The 23,037-nt window shown below is 55.8% G+C and overlaps 1 protein-coding gene across 4 annotated transcripts; it reads left to right on the plus strand.

Moving 5' to 3' along the window:
- The first annotated feature begins 7,042 nt into the window (after positions 1–7,042).
- PRNP (prion protein (Kanno blood group)) lies at positions 7,043–21,222 on the plus strand. Of its 4 annotated transcripts, none has more exons than XM_058287507.2 (2): positions 7,043–7,301; positions 18,689–21,222. In XM_058287507.2, exon 2 carries the CDS (start codon positions 18,699–18,701, stop codon positions 19,461–19,463), a length of 765 nt encoding a protein of 254 aa, XP_058143490.1. In that variant the 5' UTR covers positions 7,043–7,301; positions 18,689–18,698; the 3' UTR covers positions 19,464–21,222. The 4 variants fall into 4 exon arrangements, with proteins under 4 accessions (XP_058143490.1, XP_058143488.1, XP_058143489.1 ...); XM_058287505.2 differs by having other exon boundaries at positions 7,043–7,204; XM_058287506.1 differs by lacking the exon at positions 7,043–7,301 and adding an exon at positions 8,152–8,217.
- Positions 21,223–23,037: the final 1,815 nt, after the last annotated feature.

Genomic DNA, 23,037 nt, shown 5'->3' on the forward strand with positions numbered 1-23,037 from the left:
CCAACGACTTCGTCTGAGTCTTGGAAAATAATTTCAGTCCCAGATCCCTTAAAGATTACACTCCAAAAGCAGTTTGACGCCTGCCAAGTAATAGACTGTGGGAATTGAGAGCACCAGCGGAGGCTGAGTGGGGAAAATAAATCCCTACACCCAGAGCCAGTGGAAAATAGTTACAGTCGAGCCCCCCCTTGCCCTCCTGGGATGATGGATGGTGGGCTGCCCAGTGTAAGGGATGGACCGTGGATATGGGATGGGATTCACCAAGCTGGAGGCCATTACAGGGTTAAGGTAACCTTTTATAAAGGTAATACCCCACCAGACTGCAAAAGCCTTCAGTGCAATCCAGTAGTAATAGTATTAAGGAAGCAGACAAATTAGAGACGGGGAGCAGCCCAGGACCAGTGGTGGATAGAGTCTATGGACTGGGAGCAGACGTTACGGTAAGACCCTCTGGGAGGCTCCGTATCCGAGTCCTTCCTCCCCCTGTAGATATGACATTGACAACGCCCTCTCCAGCTAACCCTTCAGAAATGCCACAGGAAAACCCACCAAAGGCCAGCTCCCCAATTCAAAATGATCCCAAAGCAGTTAGGATACTTAAGGCAGAAGATTTAAAGCAAACCATAGAAACAGAGACAGGATATGGGGACACAGATGCCTGGGTAGAATGGATCAAATATAAAGTCCAGAGTCTAAACAAAAGCAACAGTTAGGCTTGTGCAACAGGCCGCCCCACAGCTCATATTGTACCCTTTCTGCTCTGTGTGGAAAAGCATGAAAAGGAGTTTAAGTGCATGATACTCCTCTTCCAGAATGCTACTCCTGGTGAAAACTGTAGTACGTTGTCCTCTCTCTTCCCACTGGTCAAAAACGGAAGCATCAAGGCCATACCTGCCTCCCATATGGGAATTGCAGAACATTTAGATGCTACTGGCAGAATGGCATGGGAAAATAGAATGGCCTGAGCTATGATGCTAGCTGAGAAAGGGGAGTCTGTGTCATGATTGGAGGTAGTTGCTGGACATTCATCTGAGGAATAAGCAGAGAATTCTGGCATTAGTAATTCACTCACAGGGTGGCTTGAAAATTGGTTTGGAAAATGGAAAGGGGTTGCGCTGTCCATCGTAACTTCCCTCATTATCTCAGCTGGGGTGCTCACCACAGCCGGATGCTGCATCATTCCATGTGCCCGAGGGCTAGTTCAAAGACTCACTGAAACCGCCCTAACCAACAAATGCCCGTACAGTGTAGGCAAAACAATCTGCACCCCCTTCAAGAAGGAGATCCCTATGATGAAAAGTGTGAAATAGCACTTAGAAAATTTGAAAAATGGAATTGTGAGACTTAAAAAGAGTTTTAAAGAAAGAGGGGCAATCGTAAGAAATGAAGATTAGTTTAGTTTTCACATAAAGGAAGAAAATATTGATTAATGTAACTTGGCAGCCTACCGCCTCAGTCTCCCACTCCTGGGTTAAGCAGGAACAAAGGAAAGGAAAGCAGCTTAAGCCAGTCCTACAGGCAGTGAAAAGGAGGCACAAGAAAGAGCTAAGTCAATACCAATTCAGCACAAAATTCCATTCCTTATCTGGTCATTTTACCTGGGGTAAAGACGTCAGGTAACTTTACAGCATAAAGTGGGCTGAAAGGTGGTACAAGCCAGGAGGGGCCACAGCCAGGAGGGAGGGGACGTTGACTGCACAGAGGAGGATGCGCCTGGGCCAGGCCCCTAGGAGAGAGGCGGGGTCCAGGCGAGGCCGCTGCCGGAGCGGAGCCTTACTCAGCAAGGCAATTAAAGAGGGGGCCAGGGGTCCCACAGGACTGCAGGGAGGCAGGCAGAAGTGGGGTGTGGTAGTGTGAGGCTGAACGGACCCCAGAAAACCCTGCTCCTGAGGCTGGCCCATTCCTGTGGGTGTGGACCTACTGTGGGTGGGACCTACTGTGGGTGTGGACCTCCTGTGGGTGGGACCTACTGTGGGTGTGGACCTACTGTGGGTGGGACGGTCTGACCAGATCACTTCGGTAGGCGTGACCCAGGGTGGGACTTAATCCTCTTCCTGGAGCCTCTGCAGATGGGCGGATACAGAGAGGAGGCCGCAGAGAAGACAGACGAGACCCCGGAGCTCAGAGAGGAGCCACAGAAGCCGAGAGAGCAGCGGAAAGCCACGGAGCCCGGCGAGAGAGAGAGCCACCAACGGGGCAGCCAGAAGCCGAAAGCGATGGAGCCCGGAGGAGAAGGCGGAGACTGCCGTGCGCCCTGCCCCGGGACGGGAGTCCAGGGTGGCCGGCCCCGGTGTCTTCCGGGGCAGAGCTTCCCCTTGGTGTGGCGTGTCCTGAGCCTTGGAACTGCAAGCTTGTGAGTTAATAACCCCATTGTAAAGGCCAGCCCGTTGCTGGTATGGCCTTGGGGCCTTTAGCCAAATCCAGAACGCGGGCTCAGGCTTCTTCACAAAGGCCTGACGGTCGGACGCGCGGTCAAGCCATCAAGGAGCCACCAAGTGTTCCTCAAGGTGGAGCGACGAAGCCACCCGGCCTGCAGCCACGGCCCACGTTGACAATCCCACATTCCTCTCTCCTGAGAGAAGACACAAGACAGGCCGTGCTCCTCCTTCTCAGGCCGCCGTAACACCTGCGGCGACACGTAAGCACGCCGCGGCCGTCGCCTCCACGCCGGGAAGGCAGTGGAGGGGGAGGAAGGCAGCCTCTGAGGACAGGCCCGTGCCGTGGACGGGCCCAGGGCTGTCGGGTCAGCATGTCCTCCTGGAGCCACAGCACCCCAGCCCCTGCCTGCTTCTCTGCTCCTCTCAGGACACGACTTCTCAGAAGAGCCGCCTCTGCTCCTTTGCCCGGCTCTCCCTCTTCCACATCCTTCCACCCCACGACGTCGACTCTGCTCTCGGCCCCGGCAGCCTCCACGTCGCAGTCCAGGGAACCCTCGCCCGCCCCACTCTGACTTCCCAACAGCTGACCCCTTGCTCTGGAAAGGCCGCCTGCCCGTCCCCAGGGCCCTCAGTTTCCTGCTACCTCACTGGCCCTCGCTCCTCAGCGCTCTGCTGGCCTATCCTCCTGCACCTCAAGTTGTGGTCAGTGGGGAAGCGGATGTGGCTCAAGCGACTGGGCTCCCGTCTACCATATAGAAGGTCCAGGGTCCAATGCCCAGGGCCTCCTGATGAAGGTGAGCTGGCCTGTGTGGCAAGCTGGCCCACGCAGAGTGCCACCCTGCACAGGAGCGCTGGCCCCTGCAGAGATCTGGCGCAGCAAGATGATGCAACAAAAAGAGACACAGAGGAGAGACAGCAAGAGACACAGCAGAGCAGGGAGCTGAGGTGGCACAAGAGCTTGAGTGCCTGTCTCCCACTCCGGAAGGTCCCAGGATCGGTTCCTGGAGCCACCTAATGAGAAGACAAGCAGACACAGAAGAACACACGCGAATGGACACAGAGAGCAGACAAGGCAGGGAGGCAGGAGAACTAAAATAAACCTTAAAAAAAGAATTGGGCGGCCGACTTGGCCCAGTGGTTAGGGCGTCCGTCTACCACATGGGAGGTCCGCGGTTCAAACCCTGGGCCTCCTTGACCCGTGTGGAGCTGGCCCATCTGCAGTGCTGATGCATGCAAGGAGTGCTCTGCCACGCATGGGGCGTACCCCGCATAGGGGAGCCCCACACGCAAGGAGTGCGCCCCATAAGGAGAGCCACCCAGCGCAAAAGAAAGTGCAGCCTGCCCAGGAATGGCACCGCACACATGGAGAGCTGACACAACAAGATGATGCAGCAAAAAGAAACACAGATTCTCGTGCCCCTGACAACAGAAGCGGACGAAGATGACGCAGCAAATAGACACAGAGAACAGACAACGGCGTGGGGGGGGGGAGGGGAGAGAAATAAGTAAATCTTAAAAAAAAAAATTGTGCTCAGGGCATCAGCATCTCCTGGACACTTGTTACAAAGGCAGATCCTGGAACCTGACCACGCACCAACCGAGTCAGGGTCTCTGGGGTGGGGACCGGCCATCTGTGTTTTGACAAGTCCCCCGGGGAGGCACCTGAAGATGGGGAGGCGCCGGCTGAGACTGCCGGGTCCCCCAGGGCTGCCCGGCCCCTCGCTGACACTCTCCCCCCTGGTCTCATCCCAGCCCCTGCTTTGACAATCACCCACACACGACGTCCAAATGTGCCTCTCCGCCCCTCCGCCACCCTGCCCCTCCCTCCAGGTTCCAATCGCCAGGGCCCCCCCGCTGGGTGCCACCCCGGCGTGTCAACTTCAGCACGTGCAACGTGGAAAGAAACCCCTGACCTCCCTCCTAGAATCTGGCCCCTCCCTTCTTTCCTGAATCGTTTCGTGAAAGCTCCACCTTCCCCAGGTGCTCATTGCTCACTAGGACACCCGTCTCCCCCGCTGCCCCTTTGCCCCACGCCTGCACACGGACGCTGGCCGAAGGGTGGCCTTCGCCTCTAGATTGGCTTGAGTCCGTCCTCCGCCACCGCCCTTGACCAGGCCACCGTCTTCTCCCCCCCAGGCAAGGCCTCCTGGCGGTCAGCCGTCTCTCTTGCCCCTCGCACCCCACAACGGCCAGGGTAGGAGCTTATTGTTGTTTGTTTTCTAGGAGGTACCGGGGAATGAACCTGGACCTCGTACACGTGAAGCGGTTCTGGACCGCTGAGCTCCACCCGCCAGGGTCGTCTTTTAAGAAGGCAAATCGAAGTTGTGGTAGTGGATGGGGTGATGCGAGCACAACACTGTGGGAGGAATGACCACCATGAAGTGGTTAGAAAGGAAAATGTTATGTCATATACACACTGTAACAATAAAAACTAAAAAGAACAAGAAGGAGGTGGCAAATCAGGCGTGCCACTCCCCTGCTTACATCTTCAGGGGCTCCCCTCACACTTCATTAAAATCCAAGTGCCAGGAAGCAGATGTGGTTCAAGCGATTGAGCTCCCGCCTACCACAAGGGAGGTCCGGGTTCAGTTCCCAGGGCCTTCTAAAGAAGACAAGCAAGACAGCAAGCTGATGCAATGGGCTGGCATGGCGAGCTGACGTAACAAGGTGATGCAACAGGAGACACAAGGAGGAAAACATAACAAGAGCACACTAAAGCAGGGAGCAGAGATAACTCAAGCAATTAGGTGCCTCCCTCCCACATGGGAGGTCCCGGGTTCCGTTCCTGGTGCCTCCTAAAAAGAGGACAAGCACATGCACAGGATAAACAGCCACAGCAAAATGCAAAAACAATGACAGGACAGGGAGAAATAAATAAATCTTTTTAAAAAATCCAAAGTGGCTTGCCATGGTCTGTTCACTTTCTATGCAACTTCCTGCAGCCCGTTTGATGCTGAGGTCAGGAACTGTACCAGCCTAAGTCCCTCGGGTGCTCAGTAACTGCTGAATGAAATAATCCTCCATCTGTGGACACATATATTTAGCATGTGCCTTCCTGAGCTTCTGCTAAGCAGGGGCTACGTGAGGTTGGCAAATAGCTAAGCCGGGACGCGGGCGATGTGAAGCAAAGACTTCCCGGCAGTGAAGAGGGTACTGCGCGCACCGGCACAGGGCGGCGGGGGGCCACGCTGAGGCCCTTGGGCAGCCCCTCCAGCCACTCCTCGCCCGGCGCAGAAACGTCCTCCGTTGCTCGTAAAGGGGTACGGGTGGGGGTGGCCCTGGGACAGCACGATGCAGGGCTGCCACTTCTGGGGCTGCTCGTGAGGTCGGGGACTCTCCAGGCCCAGAGGGTGTGAGGCCCTGCCGGGGGGGTTCAGTGCCAGCATGGCCTGACGTCTGGTGAGCCCGGGAGGGTCTCGAAGGCCTAGCCTCAAGCCGCCCTGCCCCGCTGCTTCTGCAGAGAAGGTCCCTGAGCCAAATGAGGCCCCTTCCCGGGGCCAGGCACGTGCTGCGAGAGGTCCCCTGGCCCCCCAGCCTCCCAGAGCAGCGCCGGCTGTCGGGGAACACAGGCTCGCCCCTCAGGCCTGCCCCGCGCCCTCAGTGGGCAGGACCAAGTGGCTGCTGTTTGAAGCGGCCACGTCTCCCGGTGGCCGTCACCCGGCAATTCCAGGACAGGCCGTGGGGCACTAGTTGGCGCCCTTTGCTTCCCTAACCGCTCAGAAACCCCTGCTTTCCCCTCTGCCCCCCTTTCCCAGGGAGCCTACAGACCCACCATGCTTTTGAGAGAAAGCTGGGCGTTTCCCAAACACGCTTCACAGGGCCCTTCCGGCGCGGGTGCCTCCCGGCGCAGCCCACCCTGCGCCCAGCCTGCCCTGAGGGCCAGGGGAAGCTCGGAGGGTCCCGAGACCCGCCGTTTCGCCCGACGGGCCTGTCCCGCGTTGCTGCCCGGGGCTCACGTCTAACTGGCCAGGTCTGTCCTTCCTGCTTCACGGAATCATCCCCATCGATCCCGTCTCCCAGCAGGCCTGGGAGGCCCACCCACACCAACACCCTCGTCACCCCAGGTTTCCCAACTCCACTAGGACCGCTGACCCTGGCATCTCCCGGTGCCTGCACTGACTGCTCTTGACCCTGTTTTGGGGGCACCTCCCCCCTCCCCTCTTCCTAAAGCCTCCCGGAGCCTCCGGCCCTAACCTGGGGCACTCGCGCCCAGTTCCCAGGACAGTGCTGCTTCTTGCACGGGGCCTCAGTGTCCCATCACTGCTCCTTTCTCTCCCCAACGCGCCCGCTTTGGGCATAATTTACACGGTCTCCCTAATAACTCCTGCCCTGCAAGCCTTTGACTGAGACAAACCCCCAGCTAGTTTTCCAGCAGCAGTGATCGAGAACAAACCAGCCTGTTTCTCAAAGGCCCCCCAGGGACGGTGAAGCACGCACGTGTTAACATAGCACAGTTTTCTCATTTGTGAATTTATCATACCCTAAATCACCTCTTTTGCACATCATAAGGGGCAGAGGGTAAATAAAGGAACAGATGTTCTTTCCATGCCTCGGATTTTACTGGGTTATGTAAAAATTCTTAACATGCGGTCCATTCCAGAGGAGGAACGCTTCATGTTTCTTCTGTAGAAATTCCTGGCCGCCTGAATTCCAGGAGCTGCTTCCTGGCTCCCAGCCCCCCCTCTTCTCCGGGGCTCGTGACGGAAGGAGCCCGGCTCCAGGGCCCTTTAAGGGTGGTTTCTGCGGTCCCCGAGCCCGCGCGGAGCTGATGCGGGTTCAGGCGGATCCAGCCCCTCTTCCGGTGACTCAGCTTCCCCGGCCCTAAGGTAAAGCGGCGGGTGCCCGCGTGGGTGCGGGAGGCGGTGGCGCCCGCCTGGCCCCCGCCCCGTCCCCGCCAACCGCCGCCGGCCGCGGGCGACGCAGGTAGACGCAGGGCCCGGGGCGGGGGGCGCGAGGGGGGCCGAGCCCCGGGGCGGGGGGGCGCGAGCGGGGGGCTGAGCCCCGGGGCGGGGGGGCGCGAGGGGGGCCGAGCCCCGGGGCGGGGGGCGCGAGCGGGGGGCCGAGCCCCGGGGCGGGGGGGCGCGAGCGGGGGGCCGAGCCCCGGGGCGGGGGGCGCGAGCGGGGGGCCGAGCCCCGGGGCGGGGGGCGCGAGCGGGGGGCCGAGCCCCGGGGCGGGGGGCGCGAGCGGGGGGCCGAGCCCCGGGGCGGGGGGCGCGGGGGGGGCCGAGCCCCGGGGCGGGGGGGCGCGAGCGGGGGGCCGAGCCCCGGGGCGGGGGGCGCGAGCGGGGGCCGAGCACCGGGGCGGGGGGGCGCGGGGGGGCCGAGCCCCGGGGCGGGGGGCGCGAGGGGGGCCGAGCCCCGGGGCGGGGGGCGCGAGCGGGGGGCCGAGCCCCGGGGCGGGGGGCGCGAGCGGGGGGCCGAGCCCCGGGGCGGGGGGCGCGAGCGGGGGGCCGAGCCCCGGGGCGGGGGGGCGCGAGCGGGGGGCCGAGCCCCGGGGCGGGGGGGCGCGGGGGGGGGGCCGAGCCCCGGGGCGGGGGGCGCGGGGGGGGGGGCCGAGCCCCGGGGCGGGGGGCGCGAGGGGGGGGGCCGAGCCCCGGGGCGGGGGGCGCGAGGGGGGCCGAGCCCCGGGGCGGCGGGCGCGAGGGGGGCCGAGCCCCGGGGCGGGGGGGGGGGGGAAGCGAGGGGGGGAGGGGGGGAGAGCGAGGGGGGAGGGGCGGAATGGGGGAGGGCGGGGCGGGGCGGGGCTCGGCGCGTCCCCGCCCCCCTGCGCGCTCGCGGCTCGGCGGGGACGGCGCGGGATCCGCTGCTGGCGACGGCGAGGCGAGGCCGGCCCTGTCAGGTCGGTGGTCCCCGGGGGGTGCGATGGCCGCCGGGGCCGCGGGCGGGGCGGGTGGTCTCGGGCCGTGCGCCCCCCGCCTGCGGGGGCGGCCCCGGGGGCACCAGGCGGCCCGGCCCGGGGAGGGTGCCCGGGCGCCCGCGGGCTCCGCGCCCGGATCGGCGACCCCCGGGGCGTGCGGGCCGGGCCCGCGGCGGGCGCAGGTGCTCGCCTCTCCCGGGGCCGCCAGCCCCGCCCCGCCCTCCTGGCCCGCGGCCGCGCCGGCGCGGGGGGCTCCCCGGGGTCGGGGCGCCGCGGCCTGGGTGGCCCGAGGCAGGTCCCTTTCCCTCCTGCCCCTGCGGGAGATCCTGGCGGCGGAGGGGCCGCGGGGACGGGGAGGGACGCGGCAGCGACGCCCCCGGAGATGAGACGGAGGAGCGTTTCCTGCACATCATGGTAATATTATGCGAAAAATTCAGCCCCGGTCAGGCGTGGGCCCTGGAGGCGCCGGCCGCGGGGGGGGAAGCTGGGGACAGGACAGCGTGGGGGGGCGCTTCTCCTGGGCAGAGCCCGCGAGGCTCTCAGGGGAAGGGGCTGGAAAGGAGAGAGCAGAGGCGGGGTGCTGTCTGCCTTGTGTTTATGACTCTTGCTTTTCATGGCTGTGAGAGGAAAAATACCAAGATTAGAACAGGTAAACGGTGAGATGAATTCTCTACGGAGGAAAAACGCCAGTTTGGGTTCTTTTACATCGGTTGAATTAACAGAAACCGCAGTGATCCCCACCGCAGCCCTTGCGGGCAGGTGGTCCTGAAACTTGCCCCTTGGGGGGTCCAGGGAGGGGGGTCTGGGGGTCACAAAGATGGCCCTGCGGCAAACTCCCGCCTCTGCTTGGCGACTCACTCTCCTGAGCCTCCTCTTGTCCATTCTTAAAATGGAGGCGATGACACCAGCTGGGGGATTGTGACCGGGTTTATCGTGAGCCGCCCCTGTCAGCTGACCCCGGCCTGAGAGCCCCCCCCCCTTCAGCCCCACCTCGGGAGTGGGGCCCCACCTTCCCTGAAGCAATTGGGTCACGCACCAGGAGGCCAGGGCCTGGAGCTCCCCTCCTGGGAGTGTACCTGCAGTGGGAGAAACAAACAACAGCAAAGCACACGTCCAGCCTGCGCTGATCTAAACTTAGACCTGGGGACAGCCTGAATGGTGACAAGTAGGACAGGAGCTAGGAAAACGTGGCCCCCTGCCTGAAAGGAGCGTTATGTAATCCTCGGAAACCGGGGCCTGTGGTATGTGGGAGAAGCTGGCGAGGGCGGCTGCTCAGCCTCTACTCACGCTCAGTGAGGACGAGTACAGGTTACTCAGCCGCCACCGTGCAGAGGTGAAAAGCCTGAAAGGAAAAGCACAAGAAAAAGAAATGGTTTAATAGACTTTAGAGATGATTTTTAAATTTTTTGATGTATTGTTTTTACGCTGATAACGTAGTTTTTAAAATATTTCACAGGCCTCAATTCTTAAAATGGAATGGGTGCACAGGGTGCCGTGAGAGGAGGAGAGGGAAAAGTTCTTTTAGGGGGTCACCGGTACGTTTGTCTTAGAATAAATCGGATTACTTGTCATTGATTTCTTTGGTCTAGAACAATTTATGTGGGAATTATCACCTCTTTAGATGCTGAAAATGTGTTTGCCATTGTATCCTTCCAGACTGGCTGCTTTTTGTTTTGTCCTTCTGTTGTGGATTAAAGAGGCTCATTATTTTACCTTTTTTATTTTATGTTTTTTTGTAGAAAATCACTTCCTTAGCTTTCGAAGTGCTTGGATTTATTCATCAAGTCTGAGTTGTTGGGCTCCTTGTGTGTTTTCGTGTTTTTGTTTCTAAGCCTGCTGACCATATTTCAAAACAACAGTCGCAGCCGGGCGGAAGCAGCCCGCCCTCCTGGAGGCACGGATGCCACCGAGCAGCAGCGACAGGTCCCGCAGAGCCTGTGCTTACAGGTCCAGCCTCGCTGGCTGCCTGGGAAGGCCAGGGCCCCGGGCCGTGCAGCGCTCACGCCGGAAAGGCAGCTGGGTTTTGCGGGAAATAGACCACACCTTTTTCTAGAATCGCGCTGAATTACGTAAGGATGCAACCCATTTAGAAACCGTGTAGTAAACAGTGGTCATCCCACAGCCGGCACCTGCGCCCGTGAGCACCCAGCGCCGCGGCCACGCGGCAGGAGCCAGGCGCAAGGTTTCCATAGCCGCGGGCGCAGCTGACCTGGCCCAGTCTCGCCTTTCGGGTCTTATTTCTCCCTTCCCGGCTGTGAGCTGCTGCCTGTTAAACAGGCAACACAGTCCACAGGCTACACCGTCGACCTCGCGCGTTGTGACATAACGCTGGAGAGAGCAGCGTGTGGCGGGAGCTTGCGGCGGGAGGATGCCCCCTCGGTGTCTTTAACAGGCCCCGTGTCCTTTTTTTCCTATCACCGTCTACCTACTGCTGTTACCGCATGGTGCGTTCCAGGGCCACGTGCCTCTGAAAAACATCGTGAAACGTGAGCGCTGAGCTCCCGGGGAGGCTCCCCAGCGTGGCTGCCAGGGCAGTCCCCAGGGAACCCTTTAGAAATCCCCAAAGCCCGTGGCCAGACACCCGGGCTGGCCTGGGAGGGGCCCCAGCGGGCTTGTTGCAAGAGATGGGGCCAGTCCCTGCCCTCCTGCAGGGCGGGGCCCCGGGTGCACCAGTCCAGAGTGCTGCGGCGTCGTGCCCGGCTTTCCCCAGCCTCCAAGGGGCAGGACCTGGCGGAGATCAGAAAGGGGGCGTTGAGGTGTCCTCCACCCGGGAAAGAACAAGCAGCCACCCCCGCGGCACCGGCAGTGTGTTGGGGACAGGAGGAGGGCTGCTTGGGCCTTCCCTGTTTCCAGTTTAACCAGAGAAATGGGAGGTTGTGCCCCCGCTGCGCGTCACACGTGGGCCGGGGGCCGGGCGCGCGCCTTCCTGGACTGGAATGTGTTGCCCCCCGAGTTTGGCTCCCGCGCGCCCACCTGGGACTGCCCTGGCAGGCCCTGGCCGTGACTGCAGTCTGTAAATGGGAGTCAGGGCTCCGGGGAGAGCCTGTGGCTCTTTTTTTGTCGCGCCTCTTGAGCGCGGTTGCTCTGTCGTTCTGTTTGCCCACAAGGCCCCATGATCAAAATGAGAAGGCTTGATAAGGCACTCTCCTCTCAAGCAGGGCCGGCACTCCTGCCTTGTCCTCTTCATTTAAAAAATTGCTTTAATCTTCTTAATACTTAGTATTTTAGGTTTTTTTACTACCTCAGTTTGAATTCTGACTGAAGCTGTGTTGACTTTGTGGATATTTGGGGGCAAAGTGGCACCTGTCGATATTGTTTTCCCATCCCAAAATGCAGTATATCTCGTTCTTCTTCAAATCTTTATGTCTCTCGGTAAAGTTTAATAGTTTTGTCTTTATTTTTAGGTTAAATCCTGGGTATTCTGAATTTTTTATTGTCATTATGAATGGAATGTTCTCCCCACTCAATTTTCCAACTAATTGTAGCTCATCTGGAGAGCCACTGATTTATATATATATATTGATTTCAAAAACTGCCAGCCCTAATGAGCTAGACATTGTGGAGTGGTTTTCCTGGATTTTCCAGATAGAAATTATTACAGGGCTTGAACTTCCAGAACAATCCAAAAATAATAATAGCAAATAGCTTACGCTCTCGTCATGTTCCCTGCCTTAGCAGACCACCTTTCCTCGTTCAGTTAAGACAGAGCGTAGGCTTTCATTTTTTGACAGCACTTCTTGATCACATAAGTCCCAGTTGTAAATAACCTTTTTTTTCAACAGCTTAAACTTTAAAAAATCAAGAGTGGGTGTTGATTTTCATTGAAAACTTGCATCATCTCCAGAGAACCTTGTGGTTTCTTTCCTCCTCAACCTATTCATAGAGACCCTTTCCTGATGTTGAGCCATCCCTGTGTTTCTAGACTAGTCCTGGCCGGTCCGCAGGTCACTTGCTCTTCCTTTACTAAAGGTGGTGCTAGCCGGGTGGTGCCGCGCCTGTTCCCGGCGCCGGGCGGCTGGGGGCGGGCAGCAGGTGGCTCGGCTGAGCCTGTTTTCAGGCCTCACCTCCTCCCCTGGGCTCGACACCAGCTGTCGGTGAAGAGGCCCAAATGCTCTGTCTCCTGAATCCAGGTCCTTGTCAAGATTGCCGGAATCGATGCTCCCACTTGATGACTCAGCCTTGGCACACCCAGTCCATCCAGACTAGAGCCCGGGGCTTTCTTTCCGCAGCACGGCCCTCATTGCAGTGGATGGCACCTGGTAACAGAGCTACAGACCCGGGCGAGGCGCGCCCCTCCTTTCGGTCCATGGGCACAAGGGGTCCCATTTACTCACACCTCATCAGCTGTGCCGCGGCACTGGCCCAGGTCACGCTGCCGTCTTCCTGCGTTAGTTTCCTACCTGGACTCCCCATTTCCTTTATTTATTTTTAAGATTTATTTTATTTATTTATCCCCCTTCGTTGTTTGGGGTCGCTGTCTGCTCTCTGTGTCCATTTGCTGTGTGCTCTCTGTGCCTGCTCGGCTTCTCTTTAGAAGGCACCTGAAACCGAACCCAGGACCTCCTGCGTGGGGGAGAGGCGCTCAGTCACCTGAGCCACCTCAGCTCCTTGCTTTGTTGCTTTTCTCATTGTCTGTCTTCTTTGTGTCTCCTCGTTGGGTCATCTTGTTGCATCAGCTTGCCACATCAGCTTGCCGCACCAGCTTGCTGTCTTGCTCATCTTCTCCAGGAGGCACTGAGAACCGAACCCAGGACCTCCCATGTGATAGGCAGAAGTGCAGTCGCTTGAGCTACATCCACTTCCCTGCCCATTTCCTTCTGTGCCTTGCTAAGTTTTCGTCTTTACAATAGTTAGGATGGTCTTTTTAAAAAACAATCCTATTATGTTACTCTTTGATAGTTTCCTACTGAGTTCAAAATAAAACCCAAACTTCTCTTTACTGCCAGTGGGGCCCACACGACCTGGCCCATCCCAATTCTCCATCGCAGTCGACTTGCGTCTATCTCATAAGGCTCCAGATGAATGAGCGCCCGCTTTGTCCTCAAACTCACCAAGCGGGATGTCTAACTCACTTTCTCCCACCGAGCGGGATGTCTAACTCACTTTCACCCACCGAGCGGGATGTCTAACTCACTTGCACCCGCCAAGCGGAATGTCTAACTCACTTTCTCCCACCGAGCGGGATGTCTAACTCACTTTCACCCACCGAGCGGGATGTCTAACTCACTTGCACCCGCCAAGCGGGATGTCTAACTCACTTTCTCCCACCGAGCGGGATGTCTAACTCACTTTCACCCACCGAGCGGGATGTCTAACTCACTTTCAGATCTTCAGGCTCTAGCACGGTGCCTAGAATCTTGGAAGACAATAAAAATTGTTAAATTGATCAATTACTTATTGTACTGTAAATATTACACTATAATATGTCATTTTTTTACTTTTTCCTCCATTTCTCCCACGATTTTTTATCAAATTTTCTATCTTAAAAATTGGCACATATTAATTATTCCACAGATTTTTGTTGTATGAATTCTTAAGTCAATTTTTATAATTTATATTTTAATAGGCAATTCCTTTTACTCAGGTTTTTCGTTCATAAAACAAAATAGTATATATTTTTATCCTTTTAAAAATTTCTTTCCAAGATTATTTCCCCTTTCTCATTCCCTATATAGAGCAGTTGTGTTTTTACTGACTTGGATATGTTACATTTTCAAATAATTAGCTCTTCATTTTATTTAGAAGTTATACCTTTTCTGCTTTTTAGTTCTACTTTCATCTCTATTATTTTCTTTGTAACTATGACTGTTTATTGTGAAATTTTCTCTTTCTCTTTTCTTCTTTTTCTGAGTTGAACAATCATTTGATTTATTTGCATTATTTCCAAGCAATGATGAAGTCATTTAAAACTATGAATTGTCCTCTGATAAAGCTTTGCATCCCAAACAAGTTGTTTTCCCAGAACTATTCGGTTATGGTTTCCTTTTACTCTTTTACCCTGGCGGTTCAATTTGACACAGATAGAGTTCTTAGATATATAAATCAAACATTTAGCATTAGTTTCTAGCTTTGTAAAACTGTAGCCAGAATTTGTGGTCTTTACAATCTTACTTTTTTGGAATTGACTGAGATTTCCATTTTTTGCCTAATAGTGGTAACTATTTTTCTGTTGGTGTGTGTGTGGTGGTGTTTGTTTTTTTTCCAGCTTCTGATGTAGAATGCTCAGTTACTCAGCTGCCTCAATTCTTGTCACATGATATCACTTGGTTATGCAATATACCCATTAGACAACTACTCTGATGCGTTTAAAGTCTATCTTTTTATATGCATACTTGCATGGTTTGCAATTCTGTTTTGTGTGTTTATATATCTTTAATTTATATAAATAGTATCAGCCAAAATTGCATTGTTGCTTTTTTTTACCTACCCCACCCCCTTGGCTGTGCCTTAAGAGCCATCCTTTTGCTGTGTATACAGCTAGTGCTCCACCCCCCCCACTGCCCAGCACTCGGGTGTGCCTGCTTCTTACCTGCCGTTGAGGGTCTGTGTTGGGTTTCTTTGGGAGGTACCTCGGAACAGAGGTGGGTCGGCCCTGCTCCGCCTGGGCGGGGCCTCCTGCTCTGCTCTGAAAGCTGGGGGCTTCCCAGGCCCCACACCCCTGCCTCCTGGAATTCCCCAACTTTGTTTTTTGCCGGCCTGATAAGTACAAGCAATATATCATTTTTATTTCATTTTATCTCATTCTTAATGATTTTTTTAACATCTTCTCATCTCCTTTTGGGTTTCCCTCATCTGTACGCTATCAGTTTATATCTTTTGGCCATTTTTCTGTTGGAATTATTGTCAGTTGTGACCTTTAGAATTCCTTGCAGGTTCTAGAAAGAATCTCCTGTTGGTTTTAATGCTGGAAGGATGTTTTACCATTCTGTGATGGCTCTGTGAACACTGACCGTAGTGCTCCTCGTTGAATGAGAACGTTTAATTATTACGTATTCAACGCCATCCTTGTTTACTTTATGGTTTGTGCTTCTTGTTTAAAAAGTCTGTCCTTTATGCTTCCCCCAGGTCACAAAGGCCTATAACTTCTTCTAATGTCAAGCTTGACCTTTCGCGTGTGGCGTTAGGGAACCACTTCTATTTTCTCCCACTTCCCAGCCCTGCCCACAAAACAGACCTTCCTTCTCCACGATTTGTGATGTTTGTGTGTCTCGAGTCCCCATAGAAAATTCACACTGTACACGTGGGTTTATTTCTGAATTCAGCTCTTTGGTTTCTTTGGCTGTTGGTCTGTTCTTGAGTGTTTACCATACGGTTTATATTACTATGACTTTGTGCTATGATTTAATGTCTGATACGGCAGATTCCTTCCTCTTTATTCTTCCTTTTAAGGGTGACATTGCTATTCACAGACATTTATTTTCCCAAGTATATTTTAGAATAAATATTAACTTATTGAGCTCTTCAAAAAAAAGCCCTGGAATTTTTTTTAAAGGTTTATTTTTTTAAATTTATTTCTCTCCCCTCCCCCACCCCCCAGTTGTCTGCTCTCTGTGTCCATTCACTGTATGTTCTTCTGTGTCTGCCTGCATTCTTGTCAGCAGCATCGGGAATCTGTGTTTCTTTTTGTTGCGTCATCTTGTTGTGTCAGTTCTCCGTGTGTGCCACAACATTCCTGGGCAGGCTGCACTTTCTTTCACGCTGAGCAGCTCTCCTTACGGGGCACCCTCCATGTGCGTGGGACTCCCCTACGTGGGGGACACCCCTGCGTGGCAGGGCACTCCTTGTGCGCATCAGCACTACGCATGGGCCAGCTCCACACGGGTCAAGGAGGCCCGGGGTTTGAACCGTGGACCTCCCATGTGGTAGGTGGACGCCCTAACCACTGGGCCAAGTCCGCTGCCACCTGACGTCTTTATAATACTAAGTTGTCCCAAACAAGACCACAGAGGGCCTTTCCTGCTTTTTAGATCATTGTCTGTGTGCGTAAGGAGCGTGCCTGGGGGTGCTGGGGAGGTGGCACCGTAACCCACACCTTAAAAGCCTCCCTCGGGCCCAGGGAGAGGCTGGGCACCACTTGGGACTCAGGCCAGGGGTGGCGGGTACGGTGTTGGAAACAGTGAGACTCCGCGGGATTTGGGATTTATTTTCAAGGTAGAGTCACTGTGTGGAGAAAGCAAATTCCAGGAGAGGTCCGGGTGTTGGCCGGGCTTGGCTGTGGGGGTGACTGAGAGCCCCTCCGACCGAGGTCGTGAGACCCTGTGGGCAGCATGGAGGCACCTGCAGGAGATGGGGCGCAGGAGATGGGGTGCAGCGGGCGGCCGCCAGCAGGTGCCGGGACCCAGAAGAGCTTCCGGAAACCGTAACTGGCCCGATCTGGCTGGACTTAACTCTAACTATAAAAATATCTTCATTCATTTATTACCACCAGGACAGCACTTCCGGTTTCAGTGGCGATAGACGCAGAAACAGAGCAGGGACTCAGGTCTTGGTTTGACAATGCTTCTTCACGTGCATGTTCTCCAAGTTAGGCCTAGCTCTGCAGGATGTGAGAACTCGCTCTCTCATATTTTGATGCACTTTTATTCAAAGATATTCCCTGAGGGGGACAAAACTAACATCGCGTTACAGGTGACGGCGGTTTATGTTTTCTGGCACGTGGCGGCTGTTTGAGCTCTGCTGATAAGATCCTTTCCCTGAAAGGAGATTTTTACTTTGATGAAAGTAGATTCCGTAAAGGGTCATAAATTACATCCAGGAGTGGTTTTTTCCCTAAACTGCACTAGCCCTTTCAGATAAAGAGCGTTTCTTTTGTACTAAAGATTACAAGAGGCAGCAGGAGTGGCTCCGTGGCTGAGCGCCTGCTTCCCACGTATGAGGTCCCGGGTTCAACCCCTGGTACCTTCTAAAAAACAAAACAAAACAAAAACCCACTGTCATTGGGGAGCAGATGTTGCTCGGTGGCTGAGCACCTGCTTCCCATGTACGAGGCCCCAAATGTGACACCTGGTACCTCCTTAAAAAAAAATAGGAGAAAATAAGTGGCTCCTAAGCAGTGGCTGCTGGACTAAAACTCAGAGCACTGAGCGGCTGCCGCTCCTACCCCACGCCGGCCAGGCACGTGCGTGCGAGGGTGCACAGAGCGAGGAGGGGGGGGTCCCCAGTGCGCTTGCGCACTCCCGGAGTCACCTGTTCCCCGCGCGTCGTCCTGAGAGGTGCTTTGAGGACGCCCCCGGCCCCTGCGCACGCCCCTGCGGACGAGGGACATTGACCGGTGGTAGTAATCGACTGATGGGTTAGCTGTTATGTAGTTACTTGACTGCTCTCCTTACCAAGGTCCCGAGTTGCTGCAGTGCCCACCCGGGGCCTCTAACCAGACGTTAGACTCCCAGGGCGTCCGTGGGCCACCGGGGCCCCAGTTTACCCAGAAGTTCCTCTCCGCTGGGGGGTCCTCGTCGGAGCACAGCCAGCACCGTGTCTCCACCCCCAGCCCCCACAAGTGACTGCTCCGGTGCAAGGGAACGAGATCCACGTGGGCGGGTAAAGGGGTCCCCGGGCACAGAGGCCCTGTGCCCCCCAGGAGCCGAGATCCCGTCTAAAGGCCCGACAGGAGCAGCCTCCAGGCCGCCGAGGCCAGGCCCGTCATAGGAATCGCTCTGGAGGCCGGGGCGGTGGCACAGCGCCAGGTGCGTTCCCCTGGCCGCCCTCGGCCCCAGGGCAGCCTGCCAGCCCCAGGTTATTTTTACCCTGTGCTGAGTTCTGCCTCTGACAAGTTTCCAGGAAGCAGAGCTGGAAATGGACTTGAGGTCAACTTTGTCCTTACAGGAGAAAGAGCTGTGTTAACCCTTCACATTCCGTGACCAGCTGTGCAGAGGGCAAAGAGCGTTTTGTATTAGTCAGCCAAAGGTCTGATGCAAAATACCAGAAATTGGTTGGTTTTTATAAAGGGTATTTATTTGGGGTAGGAGCTTACAAATACCAGGCCATAAAACATAAGTTACTTCCCTCAACAAAGTCTGTTTGGAGCAAGATGGCTGCCGATGTCTGTGAGGGTTCAGGCTTCCCGGGTTCCTCCGTTCCTGGGGCTTGCTTCTCTCTGGGTTCAGTGTTCCTCTTTTCCTGGGACTGACTTCTCTTTCCTCTGTGCACTTACTTCCCGGGGCTCCAGCTTAAGTTTTCAGCATCAAACTCCAACATCAAAACTCCAACATTAGAAACCCTCAGCTCTGTTCTTTGCTATGCCCTAATCATAACTCAATCATGCCCAGGTACAGATTAGATTATAAACATAACCCAATATTTCTTTTCGGAATAATTCATCAGTAATATCAAACTGCTGCACATGTGTAGCTGAGGAACGCACACCATCGCTGTTTGTTCGTGCGTGCGTGCAGCAGAAACGGCCACCGGCGCTTTCAGCCTAAATGCACGACACTGACCTCTGCTCTTTCTGCAGGTCCGTCGCCATGGTGAGAAGCCGCGTAGGCTGCTGGCTCTTGCTTCTCTTTGTGGCCACATGGAGTGAGCTGGGCCTCTGCAAGAAGCGGCCGAAGCCCGGAGGAGGGTGGAACACGGGGGGGAGCCGGTACCCGGGCCAGGGCAGCCCTGGGGGCAACCGCTACCCGCCCCAGGGCGGCGGCTGGGGTCAGCCCCACGGGGGCGGCTGGGGTCAGCCCCACGGCGGCGGCTGGGGCCAGCCTCACGGCGGCGGCTGGGGCCAGCCCCACGGCGGCGGCTGGGGCCAAGGCGGCGCCCACGGTCAGTGGAACAAGCCGAGTAAACCGAAGACCAACATGAAGCACGTGGCGGGCGCGGCGGCGGCCGGGGCGGTGGTGGGCGGCCTCGGCGGCTACCTGGTCGGGAGCGCCATGAGCAGGCCCCTCATCCACTTCGGCAACGACTACGAGGACCGCTACTACCGCGAGAACATGTACCGCTACCCCAACCAGGTGTACTACCGGCCCGTGGAGCAGTACAGCAGCGAGAAGAACTTCGTGCACGACTGCGTCAACATCACCATCAAGGAGCACACCGTCACCACCACCACCAAGGGCGAGAACTTCACCGAGACCGACGTGCGCATGATGGAGCGCGTGGTCGAGCAGATGTGCATCACCCAGTACCAGCGGGAGGCCCAGGCCGCCTACCAGCGCGGCGCCGGCGCCCAGCTCTTCTGCGCCTCCCCGCTGGGCCTCCTGCTCGCCCTCCTCCTCTTCCTGGTGGTCGGGTGAGGGGGGCCCCGCGCCTGCCCCCCTCGGCGGCCCCCGGCCCTTTGGTGGTGGTGTCTCGTCCCGCTTCTCCCTGTGCCGCCCATAGGCTGACCCCCTAGACTGCCAGGACACGCAGGTGGACGCACGGCTGTCCGCTCAAGCCCCCTCGGCCGAGCCCAGGCTAAGGCCAAGCCGGGGAGAAAACAGCCAGCGCTGGCTGGCGAGGCTGGTGGAAGCTAAAACGCATCTCGAAACCGTTTTAAATGCCCCCAGATCTCCAGCGGGCACCCTGGGGAGGGAGGGCCCAGCCTGGCAGCAATTTCATAGCAGTCGGGAGGAATCGTTTTTATCCCTTCTAAGAAACCCTACTGCGTTTTCCTGGTCAAACAGCATTTCCACCAGATTTGGGAGGAGGCCACCTAATACTCAATTCAGAAAAAACAGCTAGAAATCCTTAGCTCTGGGGCTGTGGGCTCAGCCGGGGCGGGGGCCTGTGTCTCCAAGGGCCGTGAGGGCCCCGCGTGCTGCGGCACGGGCCACGCTGCCGCACTTGCACCCGGGGAGAGCGCGCGTGGGATGCTGGGCCTCTGGCCAGGGCGTTTTCAGGGAGTGACCCTCACGAACGCACAGGGGTTCTGGGGGGCGGCCTCCTGTGGGGATGTCTGAAGCACCTGCATGGGGCGTTCCTTTCTATAGTAACATAAACCATAGGTAATTAAGGCGGCAGGAAGTTAAACTAGATTCTGGACACTGGAGGCAAATCTCCTTTGTTCATTTACCTGAATAATTTTCACACGTTTGGGTGAAGCCAGGAGATTTTATCACAGAGGAAGCAGCGCTGTTACCAGCATGATGCTCAGAGAGGGTTTGTCACGAGGAAACGGTTAGTGTACAGAAAAAAATGCTTGCAGTTCTTTATTGCTGTGTCACACCTGCCAAAACTCAGAATTAGGTCAAGTTTCTATAATTGGCTTTTGAATCAAAGAATAGGGAGACAGTCTTTAAAAAGTATCAGATTGGAGATGACGTGTATGTGATCCATTCAAAGTGGAAAAAGAAATTGTCGATGTTATTTAAGTAAGGTAAGATGATTCCCTGAATCGTTCACTATTGTCTAGCGTAGATACATTATTATTCTGCAGCGTAATTGGCTTGCACTGTGTGGATATTCTATGTACTATATATGTATATGTTGCATATGAAGTTTTGTTTGAAGCAGTTAACAACTGGGGCATCTAATGCTTTCACTGTTTTTTTGTAAGATACTAAATGATACGGGAAACCCTTTCGCGTGGTCCTTGGCCTTACCGTGTGCGCTGAATAGTTTTGTATAAAAATCCAACGTGCACCAATACCTAGTCTTTGAAATACGCATGTACTCTCTATTTTCTATATTTGTAACTTCGCATGAACTTGTTTTGGTGTTAAGAAATTTATAAATGTTCACCATGAGCCTCAAATTAAAAAGGCGCCCCGCGAGCCCCGCCGGGATGGGGCAGAGCCCTCGCCAGCTCGTCCTTTGCCGCAGCCTCATCGTGGGGCGAAGTGGAGCCAAGCGGGGCGCGCTGTCCCCGCGGCTGCCCTCCCTCCACTTCCGGCCACGCGCCGGCGTCTCTGCTGCCCCTCGTTTCCCACCAGGGCCTCGGTGTGCTTGGCGCTGGGTAGCTGCGGAGGGGCTGTCACAGCAGGAGGCGCACAGCCCTTGCACGCGGGAGGCTTCTTTCTTTCCTAGATGTAGAAATAGAGGGTTTTCTCAATTAAAGTGAAATTTAACAAGTTCTACAGTCCCTACTCTGTGCCCTCTTAACTCGAGCTATAAACCCCTCCCGGGTCCCGGGAGCCCCTGGCAGTCCCTCCGTTTTCACGGATCAGCTCCTGTTCAGCCTGCAGGTCCCCTGCCCCTGCTGTGGGCTCCGGGCTGGAGCGGCCGCACCCCCCCCCCTTGGCAGAGCCATTCTGCAGCTTCCACCTGGAGGGGGGAACCCCACAGGGTGACAGTGACGGGCTCACGGGGTCAGCGCCTCAGCAGGCACTCAGGTCCTACAGTGAAAGCAGATCCGTTTTGTGTTAAAAAAGGATAGAACTCAGCGTCTCAAAATCCCGTCATTCACAAAACTATTAAAACAAGTGACATATACACCGTCCCAAAGCCTCATTCATAGTGACCGCAAAGCTGATCTTTAACTTAAAAATTTCTAGAGCAATTTTTGCTCTACCGGTTGTTGCTGTTGTTTTTTTTACCATTTTCCTGATTATTTAAAACCAAACTCTGTTCTCTACCAGTCAGAATTCCTCAAAAATAGACCACTGAGAAGATGTGAAACATTCAAAGCCTAGGTATTTGGAGGCAGTACTGTCCACCTGGGCCTTTCTTGGGCCCCCAAGTTACTTAAACACCTGTGAGTCCAAGTTGCACAAAAGGAATTTTTAGTAAAAAAAACAAGAAAAAAATAGAAGTTGAGTTTAGAAAGGCCATGTGATGTCTTACGTGGAGCTGAGTCCAGCCACACGGAGCAGCCGGGCATGGCCTCATGGCCCTCCCCTTTCTGGGGCTGCACCCAAACAAGCACCCTGCCCTCGGAGGAAAGTGGGGTCTGCCCTGCTTCCCCCTGTTGGGATCCTAACCCCAGCCAGAACCTGTGCTTTTGGGCCGCGTTCGGGCTTAGGCCCTGCACCTTGCCAGCTGACCTGGCACTCTACAGTTTGCACCCACCTAAGAGGTGGGCTCTGAAAACACCAGCCCTAGATTCAGCTCTCCCTGTGCGGCCCTCCTAGGAGTCCTCGCGTGGTTTTGGGGTGCTGCACTGCCCGTTGCACACTGGCCCACGTGCTGTACCTGTGCTTCGTGGAACTCCCCTTCCCAGGCCAGCACCCTTTGTAGGCCTGAAGTAGGGCACTTCCAACTCCAAGTGCACACACACCTGCGGATTCTCACCCATTCAACTCCAGGTGCACACACACCTGCAGTTTCTGGCCCATTCAAACTCCAGGTGCTCACACACCTGCTGGTTCTCACCCATTCAAACTCCAGGTGCTCACACACCTGCTGGTTCTGGCCCAGTGGGTCTGGGGCTGGGCCCAAGATTCTGCATCTCTCACAAGCACCTGGCGCTGCTGCTGCCCTGGTGGTGCTCACACTGGCACGTGCATGGGACCCTAGAGGGCTTAAACACAGTGCACCACACACAGTAAGCAGTGCACACATGCACAAGCACAGAGAGCACGCACACCCAGTTAAGAGTGCACGCATGCAGAGTTAAAACAGTGTACACACGCACAGAATGCTTGCACACACAGTGCACACATGCAGTTAAGCAGAGTGCATGCTCAATTAAGCACAGACTGCACACATGCACACAAAGTGCACATGCACACAGATTGTACACAAACAAGGTTGCTTGTGCACACACATGCATGCACCTGGTTAAACAGATTGCATGCACACACATGCACATACATGCACTGTTAAACACAGACTGCACACACACACATGCATGTACACAGTTAAACAGATTACATGCACACACACAGCTAAACACGGATTGTGCGTGTGCACGCACACACACACACCAAGGTTCTGTCCAGGAGTGTCGGG

Source organism: Dasypus novemcinctus, chromosome 24, assembly GCF_030445035.2.
Source record: "Dasypus novemcinctus isolate mDasNov1 chromosome 24, mDasNov1.1.hap2, whole genome shotgun sequence".
Classification (NCBI taxonomy): Eukaryota; Metazoa; Chordata; class Mammalia; order Cingulata; family Dasypodidae; genus Dasypus; species Dasypus novemcinctus.

Bases quoted from the DNA above. Each gene is read 5' to 3' on its own strand.
- PRNP (XM_058287504.2), top strand. From the start codon at position 8,618: ATGAGACGGAGGAGCGTTTCCTGCACATCATG. The intron at 8,650-18,688 runs GTAATATTATGC...CTCTTTCTGCAG, and splicing joins AGCGTTTCCTGCACATCATG to GTCCGTCGCCATGGTGAGAA.